Below are 13,984 nucleotides of genomic sequence, written 5' to 3'. Positions count from 1 at the left end.
GAAATCTTGTGTTGTGTACAGTGATGTGCCGTAGACTATAAGTTTACATCTACATGCGTTGTCTACACGTAATCTACGCGTAGATTACATTGGGTTGTAGTTTACGTAGACTACGTAGACAATCAAAAGTGCATTAAAATTAATTTACAAGGGTTTCATGAAAAGAAAGTGATATTTTCAACTATATTGGTTCCATTTTCAACTATATTGGTTCCTAACGAAATAAAAAGAATCCTATTTACAACAAATTTCTCTTTTCTTCTATTATCAACTATGGAAGATGATACATAGTATGCAAAAAACAACAACAGATGGCAGTCGTGAGGCAAAAGTGGTCTTTTCCCCATAAAACACTAGAATATTTCCTATATTAGGTTTCTTCCTAGGTGAGAAATTGTTCGAATTTGGAAGAAAGAGTATGAAAAGTTTTTCTCACACATCAGCAACTGATACGCAGTATAATTTTGTTCTACTTTCACGGCGTCCTCTGTTAAGTTATCACCTTTCGCCATGTTGTTTACATAGATTACGTAATCTACTTGTATAAAATAGTGTACGTGTAGAATGTAGACTATCGCTGTTTACGCGTAGACGCACAACACTGGTTGTGTATCATTATTTTCACAATTTTAATTCTCAAACTTACTAAAACTATAGATGTAAGAAACTTTCGGGTCACCGCGGTAAATGTCGCAAATGATTTGAAATCAAAACCTCATGCGGCACAGCGGGGACAACAGAAGAGACGCAAATGTCCAACAAATTTTTCGTTGTTCAAAGAAGAGTTTCTTGTCTTTGCGCTTGCAACTGAGAGTGCTGTATTTCCTTACTTTGAAATTGAACACGGAAACAATATGAAGAATTATTTATAAATATATTTTTTTCTTGCAAATCTTGAAGATCAGTTGTCTCGAACTAAAAAAAGACATTTCCCAATTTTCATAAAAATAATTGCCCGGACCATTTTTAGGACCCAAAAAGAGGACATGTCCGGGTAAAAGAACGTCTGGTAACCCTACCCTCTGCATCGAATTCGGACTCCCTTCTGTTGCTCCGGGTTTTCAGCCACAAAAGCAATTTTTGGCGGACTGGCATAATTATCAGCATAAAATAAATTAGCTCTGTCTAGAACGGCAACGACCTATCAAAAGTAGTCTATCAATATCTCGGAAACTAGAAGACGTAAAGATTTAAAATTTTCTAAGACTGAGGACCTACCGCATATTAACTTTGTGTCACCCCAGTCGAATCTGGGCATGCTCACATTGCAAATGAGCATTGCAGCATCTGCGCACACATTAATCTGTGCCATGCACAAAATTCGAACAATCCAGAAGAAATTTGCTTTCGTTTTAGATATCGAAATTAATTCTTCTGTAACTTCTTTCGGCATTTAAAAAATATTTGAAGAAGGTATACAATTTCCAAATATAATTATATCATGAAAATATTGCAAAAGACTAAATTACATGATGTAATTATCGACCAAGTTACCTTGGTATTTGGCAAAGAACTTTTCTGTATAAAAAGGGACCAAATTGTGTACTTTTTGTCCTTCTTCATCCGGTTGCCGTAACGCTACTATCAGAGGTTAACCCTGTAGGGAGGATTACCTTTGTCTTCGGACGGATCGGCTTTTGCCTTGGGCTAGTTCCTCACAAACCTATGCTTTTGAGAGACGTTGCTTACGATTCTAACAATCCGTTGATTAATCTTGGAAGGGTTGCCCGTTATGGATTTGCAAGCAGATCTGCATCAGTCAATTCGATTCAGGATTGCAAGTGATTGTATTTGTGTGAAGAACAATAAATACGACTTCATATGAAGAAATGTCCACAACCTTTCATTTCAAATTGAAGAAAAGTTTAAATCCGACACCAGTGACCAGTCGGGGCCTGGTCATCTGTTACCCTATTAAACCGACAAGTCCGATTTGGAGTAACCCAGCTGTGACCAGTGGAGGTGCGTGCCAACTTATAGCGTTGTAAATTATATCTATTTGCCAGCCCGTCTGTATGTGACAGTAAAATAATCGAACATCGGCAATCCATTTTCCTTGTTTCGATATCTTCGAAACTATTCAATCTATAAATATAACGTTGGGAGATTTGAAAGAAATGTGAATTATTAACGTGAATCGATATGCATTTTCTGGATCGACAGTCTACTCAATCAATACCTATTGATTACTATTTAACTACTGGGTACACAAAGATATTTAGTGGACTGAAGCATCGATCTAATACTGCCTTTAAAGTAATATATTGGAACTAAAATTATTTTCAATTCAAGAAGATACTTTTCATTGTACGATAGTACAACTTGTCTCCTTGTCCTACGGATGATCATAGCATGCTCTTAAACTTTTACTACGCAGAAGCATGACCGAATATTGGAGAAGAAACTAACTGGTATTATACTGACACTGTTCACATTGAGAAATAACCATAGATTTCGAGAATTGTTGGCCAATATATCTACCAGACGATATATTGCGATATTGAGAAAATATTGTCCAGGCGATATCAACTAGACGTTATATCATAGAGTCGATATAATACCGATATCACGATACGATATCGTATCATATCGACTGTGACGAGATTTTCTTGACGATATATCGCGATATAAAATTTCCGATTTTGAAGCACAAATCATTCTATCGATTGCTTGGTTTTCTGCCTCATGTGTAACCATCCAATTCTTCAAGTGTTGGGTAATGTGTTAGATATTATTTATATCCACTTTTGTGAGATAGCATGGAAGAAAACAAAGTTTAGAACTGGATTCATCTCAATTTTCAACACTTTGTTCAAACAAAGATGGAGTTTTGGAGGAATCTGTGATCATAAGGGCTAATTGAGCATACGAAAGAGCTAGATTTAGCATCAAAAGGACTGAGTTGGCTACGGCGATTCCGGGAGCATGAGGGGCATTCTTCACCCTCCTCCTCACAAACAGAGATACATGTTAAAGCCTTATATGTTAATATCCTTTCATCGAAAAGGAGTCTGGTACACCACGGTTAGAGAAGGTTCATCCTAGATGAAGGATTAGTGTTGAACCATTTCCTTGGCTTCCGGTCTGACTTCGACATAATGTTTTACAGGTTAGTTAAAGGGAAATCCCTTGAAAATATGTTTTATCTCTAAAGCCGATTATGAGAGCAGGTTCCGTAAGCCTTTCAAATGTGGCAAAGTGCGCCTTTATTAGGCTTTATATCACGTCATCATCTTCAAAGTAGAGCCGTCCCCCGTGACGGAGGTTAGCACATCGCGCTATGACGCCAGGGGTCCCGGGTTCGAATCCCGGCCTGGACATGGTTGTTTGTGAGTGTCCTTTCATTAATTTCATCATATCATCTGGAGGCACATAGTGGTTCGGATCCCACTTTAAACTGTAGGTCCAGTCCCGATTAGCCTTACTGTGCATAAAGTGGACTTAAAACACCTCGGATTTTTAGGTTCTAAAAAGTGTGCTTTTAGATTCCTAAAATACGTTGTAAAAATCCTAAAATAGGCTCTAAAAATCCTAAAATAGGCTCTAAAAATCCTAAAAAGGTTCTAAAAATCCTAAAATGGGCTCTAAAATCCTAAAATAGGTTCTAAAAATCCTAAAATAGGCTCTAAAATTCCTAAAATAGGTTGTAAAAATCCTAAAATAGGCTCTAAAATCCTAAAATAGGTTCTAAAATTCCTAAAATAGGCTCTAAAATCCTAAAATAGGTTGTAAAAATCCTAAAATAGGTTCTAAAAATCCTAAAATAGGCTCTAAAATCCTAAAATAGGCTCTAAAAATCCTAAAATAGGTTCTAAAATTCCTAAAATAGGCTTTAAAAATCCTAAAATAGGCTCTAAAAATCCTAAAATAGGCTCTAAAAATCCTAAAATAGGTTCTAAAAATCCTAAAAAGGTTCTAAAAATCCTAAAATAGGCTAAAAATTCTAAAATAGGTTCTAAAAATCCTAAAATAGGCTCTAAAAATCCTAAAATAGGCTCTAAAATCCTAAAATAGGTTCTCAAAATCCTAAAATAGGTTCTAAAAATCCTAAAATAGGTTCTGAAAACCCTAAAATAGGTTCTAAAAGTCTTAAGTTAGCTTGAAGTAGGTTCAAAAAGAATTAAAATAGTTCAAAATTCTAAAAATGCTGATTAGGTATAATCACCAGAAATGAAAAATGGGACACCTATATCCTGAAATACGCACTATCTTGCATAACGTTATGTGTGTTGTCTAACCCTACGGCGATGGCAGAACTTACCATTGGAAATTTGCTATTAAAATCCACTCTTCGCCGTATAGTTAGGCAATCTTTTTTCATGTTATCCACAGTCAAACTCGGCAATTTTGTCTGTGAAGATCATTTTATCTTATTTGCTGAAAATAAACTTTAAACGAAAACAACCAGTGGTGCAAACTTCAATGCTGAAAAGTTAGTTTGCAAGGCGTGAATGCCACAAAGCACCGAAGTGACGTGAAAGTGAGCAAGACCACACAGATCAAACCACTTTGGATTGTACAGGCAACAGTGGCACCAGACATTTTTGCTTTGTCTAGAGCTTTGATAAATCACCATGGACTTGGAGGAAGGGAAATCGACAGAGAGTACGTTTCAAACGCGTTCGTCATTGAATTTTTTGTGACCAAACAAAGAAAATGCCTCTGTGTGACATAACATTCCTATAAAACCTTTAAAAATATATTAAAACCTACAAAAAGGCTTGATTTAGGTGCATAAACCTAGAATAGGTTCTAACAAGCAAAATAGGTTGTTTTTAGGCATTATAAAACTTCATCGGTTGTTGCATTCATGAAGGGATTCCGAGTTCGAATCTCGGCCTGGGTGTTCTTTGTGAGTGTCCATCAGTTTCATCCTCATATCCGCGATTAGCCAAAAGTGGTAGAAAAGCGAAGAAAATTAAACCAAATCATTAGCTGCCTATTTTCCTGCTATTATTGAAGGAAGAGAGAGTGCTACTTACGGAGGTTCCCCGTCGCAGTTGGTTCCAGTGTTTCCATCTTTTATGGAAGTGCCGTTGTCAGCTCTCTTCGCCGCTACACTGTAACGAGAAATAAGTAGACGTGAATATAAGTTATACATTTTGGGTGCGTAGGAACGTAATATTATTCTGCTCCCTTCAAAATACACTAGGAAAATTCCCCTTAATTTAAATCCTTGCCTGAAAATTTTAAAAAAGGATGTTAATAGCAACATTGTAATGGATCCTGCAAAGAACAAACAAAAAAAAAACACACATTAAAAGCGAAAACACACACTAAAGCAACTTCCTTTGAGTATAAATAGTGAAAAAGCATAAATATTGGATCAAATATCTTACTACTTAATACCATACACTGTCAGGAATGGAATCTCTGAAAGGGGGGGGGGGGGTGCAGGGTAACTGATCAAAGGGATGTCATGAGGTGCCCAGTTTGCAAGGTGTATTTCTGCCAAAAAAATGAATTATACCTATATTTATTTAGTACCAATTGGTAGCTCACATTTCATAACCATGTAGAACATTGACACCGTAAAATCATCATTAAATTAATTTGAATTACTACGGTTTGCAGAAGGAATATACCGGGTGGCCAGAATTAAAGTTACCCAACTCAGAGCCCTCTGTAGCCTGTTTAAGGCATCGTAGAACTCTGAAACTTGGTGAATCCACTACGCAGACCATGGGGAAGCAGGTACTTTTCTCTTCGTCAACTGGATCTAACAAACTTTTTTTATTATTTGATAAATATAACTAACTAACTAACTAACTCTCTAGCCTTCTTAAACCCGAAGGTTCATGGCTGCAGCAACACAGGTCTTCCATCTGTCCCTATCTTGAGCAAGATCTATATACTCTTGTCCATCCCTACCGATTTCCTTTAGGTCCATCTCAACGTTGTCCCTCCATCTTCTTCTTGGCCTTCCTACAGGTCTCTTACCATCAGGTTTCCCAACAAGAATCCTGTAAACTCCTCTTTCCTCTCCCATCGTGCCACATGGGCTGCCCACCTAAGTCTTCTTGATTTAATTATACTAATAATAATAATATCTGGACATGAATACAAATTATGTAATTCTAAATAGTGTAACCTTCTCCACTCACCTGTCTCCTCATCCCTTTTAGGTCCAAATATTTTCCTAAGGATCTTATTTTCAAATACTCTCAATTTGTGTTCCTCTTTCAATGTAAGGAACCAAGTTTCACACCCATATAATACTACAGGCAAAATTACTGTTTTGTATATTTTAACTTTTAGTTTCTTAGATATCAAACAAGAAGACAAAAATTTATGAAGAGAGAAGTAACATGCATTTCCTGAAATAAGCCTACTTTTTATTTCCTCTTTAATACCATAATTTTTATTTGTTATTATTACTCCTAAGTATTTGAATTTGGAAACTGGTTCAAACGAGTTGTTATCAATAATTAGATTTTGATTATTACCTAATTTGATAAATATTCAAATCTTTATCTATTTGACAGAAATTTTCTTATTTGTATACAAATCTTGGCGATGTGAAGTACACGCAAGCTATGTATATACATGGTGTCTAAAAGTGATAGCGCAAACTGACACAGTTGAAAGTACACGATAATAGAAGCAAAAAAGTCTCAGTAAACATGGGTCTGCAAACGAGCCGTTTTCCAGATAATCGTGAATGTCTGATTACAAGGCGCCACTGACTTCATTGTTTGTAAACGTCGTCCTAGTGGGTAAAATGCTAATAATGTGTGTGAATGTGTGGTTAGAAGCCGCCATTGATTGCATTTTGTAAACACCGAGTGATCTACTTCTTGCGTTCCGAGGTTTGCTCTTGGTTTACAAAACAGAACATTTCCGAGAGATGGCGTTGCAATCAAATAGGATGGATACAATAAGTACAGAGAATTGTACATGCTTGTAACCAATTCCGAAATGAACCGGGGGTGTTTGAAAGCATTTTACCAACTGGGACGACGTTTACAAACAATGAAGTCAGTGGTGGCTTTTATCTCGAAAACGGCTCGATTGCGGACCCATGTTTACTGAGACGTTTTTGCTTCTATTACCTGTGTCAGTTTGCGCTATTACTCTTGAGACACCCTGTATATATACGTATATACAGGGTCCCATTTTAATGGCGCCCACGGATCACAGATTCGTATAGAATACATCAAAACAAACAACTTTTCACAGTAACATTTTTCTCGTTTGTGTATCATTTCGGCGCTACAGTCGTTCAAAAAAGCCCGTTTTGCCGCCTGGATTCTGGCAACCACACACAACATTTGATTGCATTTGTGACGTCATATCCCGTCGTGAAGCGAGGCGTTCCAGGGTTGCCAAGAACAACACATATTCTGTGAAAATGACATAGCTTCAATCAGCCACATTATGTAGCTACCGTAAAACAAAACGAGAAAACACGTTCTATAACCTAACAGGAAGTAAACAAACGATACGAAAAATGGTAGAAAGAAAATAGGATTCAAGTGGAAGTGGTCATATCGAATTTGTCCTCAGCTTACATGTCAAATATTTGCAAATCTAGTTACCAAGTTGGCATCTACAATTTAGTCTATCACTTCGTCCTTCTGATAGTAGTTGTGACACACTGAACAGATGACAAAATAGAAATGGAAGAACTAAAAATTCCAAAGGTAAGCAACACATAATATAATGTATATTCAGGATATATATATATATATATATATATATATATATATATATATATATATATATATATATATATATATATATATACATATATATATTATGAGGCAAGATGCAAAAATGGTTGAAAAAACAGGATATAAGTAGTAGTAATACAAGCTCTAAGACGACTATGTGTTTATCTATGCACCGGATACACATGTAATAGTTTGCAACTGTGAACAGGGCAGTATATTAGCTACAGATTCATAATTAGGTTGTTACTGTGGTTGTACGTGTTTTAGCCGTAATGTAACAACGTGAACCTCGAATACTTCCGTTATCAGCACAAAAGTACCACAAGGCATCTGGACACAAACCTGTAGATATCAACCTTGCAACGAGATTTGCAAATATAATTGACATGTAGCTGGGCGTAAACATCCACATGTAAGCTGTAAGTCCAATAAAATCTATTGTTGTTGATATTTGACATGTAGGTTGGGACAAAATACGATATTGACACTTCATTTTGAATAAGTTTTTTACCATTTCTCATACCGTTGGTTCACTTCCCCCTTCCGCTGAGTTGACTGCTGATCTTCTGGCTGGTAGGCTGTGATGTTTGGTTTACTGGACGCGTTTCTTGCTTCGTCTTACAGCTAATAATGTGGTTGGTAGTTTGTCATTTTTCACAAAATTTGTGTGTTCCTTGCAACCCTGCCGTGCGCTGTTTCGCCGCCGGAAATGACGTCACAGGTACTATCAAATGGTGTGTTGGGTTGCCAGCATTTAGACAGCAAAACGGTCTTTCTTGAACGGCAGTAGCGTCGAATCGACGCACCAACGAGAAAAATGTTACTGAGAAAAGTTGTTTGTTTTGATGTCCTCTATACGAATCTGTGGTCCGTTGGCGCCATCAAAATGACACCCTGTATATTCTTATACAATCTTTTAACGTATTCGTGTGATAATAAAATACATTAATAAATTTATATATTTTAATTAATAAAGTAAAAGGTAAAGTAAAGTAAAGTGCTCCCCTGTGCATAGCACCACGCCATGAAGGCGTATAGGGGGTGTGGGGGTAACGCCCCACACTTTCTTGATCCGGTCGTGAGTGGGGGTGATGTGATCAGCATCACGCCCCTGACCGCCTTTACCCCCCAGGGTTTCCCCCAGGTACCCATGTCATTCGACGCTAGGTGGGCGCCGGGGCCGCTTCCAAAACGTTAGAAAAGTTCCCGGATTTGAACCGGCCGGGGATCAAACCCAGGACCTTAGCATGGTAGTCAGACGCGTTACCGACTTTTTTTCTTTTCAAATAAAAGGAAAGCTCCTATGCGGAAGCTTTCCCCATCACACTTCATTCACTCATATCATTTCATTCATATTTCAATTTCAGGACAGACAATCACAAACATCCATGTCCGAGCCCGGATCCGAACCCGGAACCCCTGGCGTCGTAGCGCGATGTGCTAACCACTTCGCCACAGGGGCCGACTGACTGAGCCACCACTATTAATTAATAGTTAATTTAATTATAACTTACTTTAATTTAAACATTATTACTACTATTATCTATTATTATTATTATTATTATTATTATTATTATTGAGACACTTGGTTCAGACCCCTCTGAAAAATATTTCTAGATTTCTAGATATGTGCATGCATGCATTGCATTAACACGCTCAAGATCTCTGTACAGCTGAAATTGGAATAGCCAATAGGATTTCTCAGAAACCACGTGCATTTGTTCACATTGACTTCATTCTTACTGCTAACAGACAGGTAATTTACTTTCAATCACGTGCACGTGTGGCTTCATGCAATGTGTAGACTGGCGAATCTCACACAACGGACACGTGGAAGCAGCACCTTTAAAATTCCCAATGCTAAACGCCCCCCTCGGCAGTTTTCACCAGTCGTACTCAAAATGCAGAAGAACGAAGATCCCTGCATCAATAAATGAGTTTCCGGAGAAGATAAAGAGGAAAATACCGTTCTTTTTTTAGTTCCATGTTTTGCAACGTGCTCGGCGCTAACGTCACGGACATAAATACTGACGTCATTGTGACGTGTCAGTCCGAAACTTCTCATCCACACCGAGGGAGTTGTCATCCCGGTGTTCCCCTGCGATTTCGACTTAGCTTTCTCTTGTCTGTCGGTTTAGCGCTGAGTGTGCGCTTCTTGGAAGGTGAAGACGGACGTGTCTGAACTTGGGCTGTTCATCGAACATGTCAGTGCTTGTAGTAATGACGTAAAGGAAGGTGTTGAATACAAGGACCCTGAGTTCTAAGATGAAAATTGAGAGTCGAGCATGAACGAGGAGTAGATGGCATTGGTGACATTCTGGGTATGTATTCTACATACTCTTTCTTATAGAAAGCAAATGAGAATTCAAAAAACGCTGAGTTAAAACATACCTGCAAAAAGTTTTCGGAGGTCGAAATTCTATAACAGCGTCCAAGGCCGAAACTAACCACCACTTTCTCTTGCGAATTGGTGCTGCAACCTTTGTCCTTGGAAGATAACCAGTTCCAATAGCCTCTGCCAGGCTGCAGCGCCCGGGAGCGCTGATAAATCCAAAACCCATATTTAAACCTTCTCCTATATATATATATATATATATATATATATATATATATATATATATATATATATATATATATATATATATATATATATATATAAAGGTAATGGACAAAATAATATGAACACCTTGGTTTGCAAAGGCCTATATACGCCGTCGTGGAAAAGGAACAACACTCAGCAGAGATTTCAACCATCTAGTGGCGATGAAAGCAAACATATCAGTCTATCAGAAGCTGGTGTGAGAGTTGCATGCGAGCAGTCAGATATCCGTCAAATGCAGGTATGTCCGACCTTTCAGACTTCAAAAGAGGCATGATCATAGGAGCCCGCCTGGCTGGAGCATCTGTGACAAAAACAGCTACACTTGTTGGTGTAGCACGGAGCACAGTGTCAACTGTTCTGACAGCCTACAGACAACATGGAAAGACAACGTCTGCAAAGGAGAATAGTGAGAGAAGAACAAAGTTATCCAACAGGGATCGACGTGTGTTGAAGCGAATAGTGACTCGAAAGCACAAGACAACACTGTCCCAGATAACCGCAGAGATGAACAATCACCTCCAGGACCCTGTATCAACGAAAACCATTCAAAGGGAGCTGCATTCTGTGAACATTCATGGCAGGGTTGCCATCCCTAAACCGTTGGTGACTCCACGTAATGCAGTGACACGAAGAAGGTGGTGCCAAGAGCACAAGAATTGGACACAGCAGCAATGGGAACATGTGATATGGTCAGACGAATCGTCTTTCACATTATTTCAGACCACAGGACGTGTTTATGTGTGGAGAACTCCTGCTGAAGCATTTGATATTGACTGCTTACTGCCTACCGTGAAACATGGTGGGGGTCTGTGATGGTTTGGGGGGCTATATCTTGGAATGGTGTTGGCCCACTTGTTGTCCTGCGTGGGAGAATCAACGCAGAGAATTACTGCACCATCCTGGGTGACCACCTCCATCCCATGGTTCAGACTTTGTTTCCCGATGCATGCCCCATCTTCCAAGATGATAACGCCCCTATTCACACTTCTAGGTGCGTTGATGCATGGTTTGATGAGCACAGTGATGAGGTAGAACATCTCATCTCGTGTCCACAGTCCCCCGATCTTAACATCATTGAGCCTTTGTGGGGGATTTTGGAGGCCAAAGTGCATAATCGGTTTCCACCTCCAATGACACTTTCGGAACTTGAGACTGTCTTGTGCGAGGAGTGGCTACGTATTCCAGTTCACACTGTACAGGACCTTTATTTGTCTATCCCACGTAGAATACAAGCTGTCATTCAGGCAAGGGGGGGGCCCAACCCCCAACTAATACAAGCTTTCTGCAATTGCATTGGTGTTCATATTATTTTGTCCATTACCTGTATATATATATATTTCCAATCTATACGTTAAAAAACTTTCACCATTACATTTCTCGTGAAATTCTAGCCTGATTTGATTTATCACATCACCCCCTTTCCATTCAAAAATTTTGAGTTGAATTTAATATGGCGGCCCTCCGCTTGACACACTCAACTATGGTTCATGACGAAATGTCTCCAGCATAACTCCTTTAGATTCTATACGGGGTGTTAAGGGACTTTGGTCTCATCCTGTAGTTCACTGTTTATATAATAAGTATTGAGGATAGGTAAACCTGAAGGTACACTCGTCATCTCGAAGAAGTGATGTGATTAGCACCATGCTCCGACCGTCTTTCAACCTTAGCACAGCGATTCCAGGGGTCCCGGGTTCGAATCCCGGCCTGGGCATGGCTCTTCTTTGTGTCATCATATCATATCACTCATCTTCATCGTTGCGATTAGCCAAAAGTAGCAGAAAAGCGAAGTAAATGAACAACAACAACGATTCAATCAAAGTCATCTATAAATTTCTGCATAGTAATATTATACAATATTTTTAAGGTTTTAGGACATATTTTTTATATTTTTGCGATCAGGAAGTATATATTATTAATAGGCCTTAGTTCCACAAAAGCACATAGCGCCTAGAACCAATACGAGATAAATGCAGAGGCTACAGCTGGATTGCGCACACTTTTCCGGTTTTATCAGTGATATCTGATAAGCCGTTGACAAGCTGTCACAATGTACAGGATTGCGCACAAAAAAATGAGGCGATGTTGTCAGATGTAAAATGTTCTCAAGCCGTTCTCACTTCTGTTGTGTTTGTTCGTGTGTGTGGACTTACACGTGTTTTTTGCTGGAAGGGTAGCATTAGATAGGTATAGAGGATGAACCTGATTGGTGGACTAGAATGTAATGGTCGGTGTATCTCCGTATTTATACCGAAGGTCACGAGCTTCGATTGACAGAAGTGTTTGTTGTGCAGTCATTACCCTAACCTAACCTAACCTAACTTAACTTTTGAGTTTGAGTAAATTGGTATGAAAATTGTATCTTGACTTGCTACCTTTACTGGTCAAATTATATTTTTTATTTAATCCTTAAGAGATTTACTATTTTATTTCTAATTTCTCTCCCTCTTCTTGTCTACAGAAGAAAACAGTTTTGCGCACAGACTTTAAAGCTAACAAAGTGGCAACATTCGATCAAAATCTGTGCGCAAAACAGGTCAGTGAGATTTGTGCGCAATTCTGGATCTAAAGTGTGCGCATCATCCTTGTAAAAACTCCTTTCTTAATACAATATTTTTGTGTTAAATCGTACAATGGAAGAAAGCAGTGCTGGATAAAGAGGCCATGTAAGGTGTATATGCACTAGTTTACAAGGCTGCACATGGCAACACTGAAAAATAAGAGGTTTAGCTGGTAAGCACACGATAAAGCATTTTTTGTGCTTGTTGGGAGCGTTTCATTTCTGCATGTCGTATCAGTATTGAAGAGTAGTTCCAGAGGCGAGGCATCCGGTCATCGGGAGATGCGGCGATGACCAAGCAAAATAAGAAAAATATTGCTTTTTATATATTTCAGAGAAGCGGTAAAAAAATAAGTCAGAATACTCGCATATTTGTGCCAAATAAGCCAAGCGACAGCATGAAACAGCTCGAAATACGCAACATATTCGCTAATCTTAGCGCATCGAAATGAGGCCCCAGTACTACCCTCTCGCGTCGAAACCCTCCCGCCAAGTTTCCTACTGAAGGCAATGGTGTTCGTCGGTCCAGCTCATCGCAGAATGGTGCGAATCTCTCTGGTATCTGCCGGTGCCGAGAACAGCCGAACGCTTCCGAACAGGCAGACAGGACCAACGACCTGTACTTTCCCCCACTCTTGAAGGTCTGGTTCATAACAGGCCCTTTTTTTCAGCCTCCATCTCCATGTTTACAACACGACAGGGTTTGTCTGGAGTCATCAAGATTCTTCCGATATGAATCTGCTTTTCATTATCAAAACAACAATTGGCGGCGAACCATAAATGTTCTTCTTACCTTTCAACGCAACGATTGAAATTTTTGCATTTCAGTTTCCATCATATTTAATAATTGCCGTCGAATGGGATAGAATTATGTGTTTTTTGCAGTCGTAAGGTCTGTGGTATGAGCTTTTACATTGAATTGGCAAAGACCTTGGCATTTATCACAGATAAAGATCAACCCTGACGTTTGGCAAATCTTGGGATGACCATGTAAAAATGTCACGCTTCGCCACTGGTTAGTTCCTGGTATATTGTACACACACACTCTCTCCGGTTCCCGAGTGGAATGAATATCTGTAGTGGATCATGTTGAAGTGAACATAGTGGGACGTTAATGAAATGATCCACTTGTTTCAAATCGTTTTGTTT

The 13,984-nt window shown here is 38.9% G+C and overlaps 1 protein-coding gene across 3 annotated transcripts in view; it reads right to left on the bottom strand.

The window, feature by feature from the left end:
* Dhit (regulator of G protein signaling double hit) overlaps window positions 1–13,984 on the bottom strand; it is a 358,490-nt gene that overhangs the window by 42,899 nt on the left and 301,607 nt on the right. For all 3 annotated transcript variants that reach the window (XM_083138912.1, XM_083138914.1, XM_083138913.1), the window contains one exon: window positions 4,983–5,060. In XM_083138912.1, coding sequence (XP_082995038.1) covers window positions 4,983–5,060 — 78 coding nt within the window. The remainder of the gene's footprint in view (window positions 1–4,982; window positions 5,061–13,984) is intronic.

This window comes from Lepisma saccharinum, chromosome 17 (assembly GCF_977018435.1).
Source record: "Lepisma saccharinum chromosome 17, izLepSacc3.1, whole genome shotgun sequence".
NCBI classification, from domain to species: domain Eukaryota; kingdom Metazoa; phylum Arthropoda; class Insecta; order Zygentoma; family Lepismatidae; genus Lepisma; species Lepisma saccharinum.
This window is presented reverse-complemented; position numbering and strand designations above follow the sequence as displayed.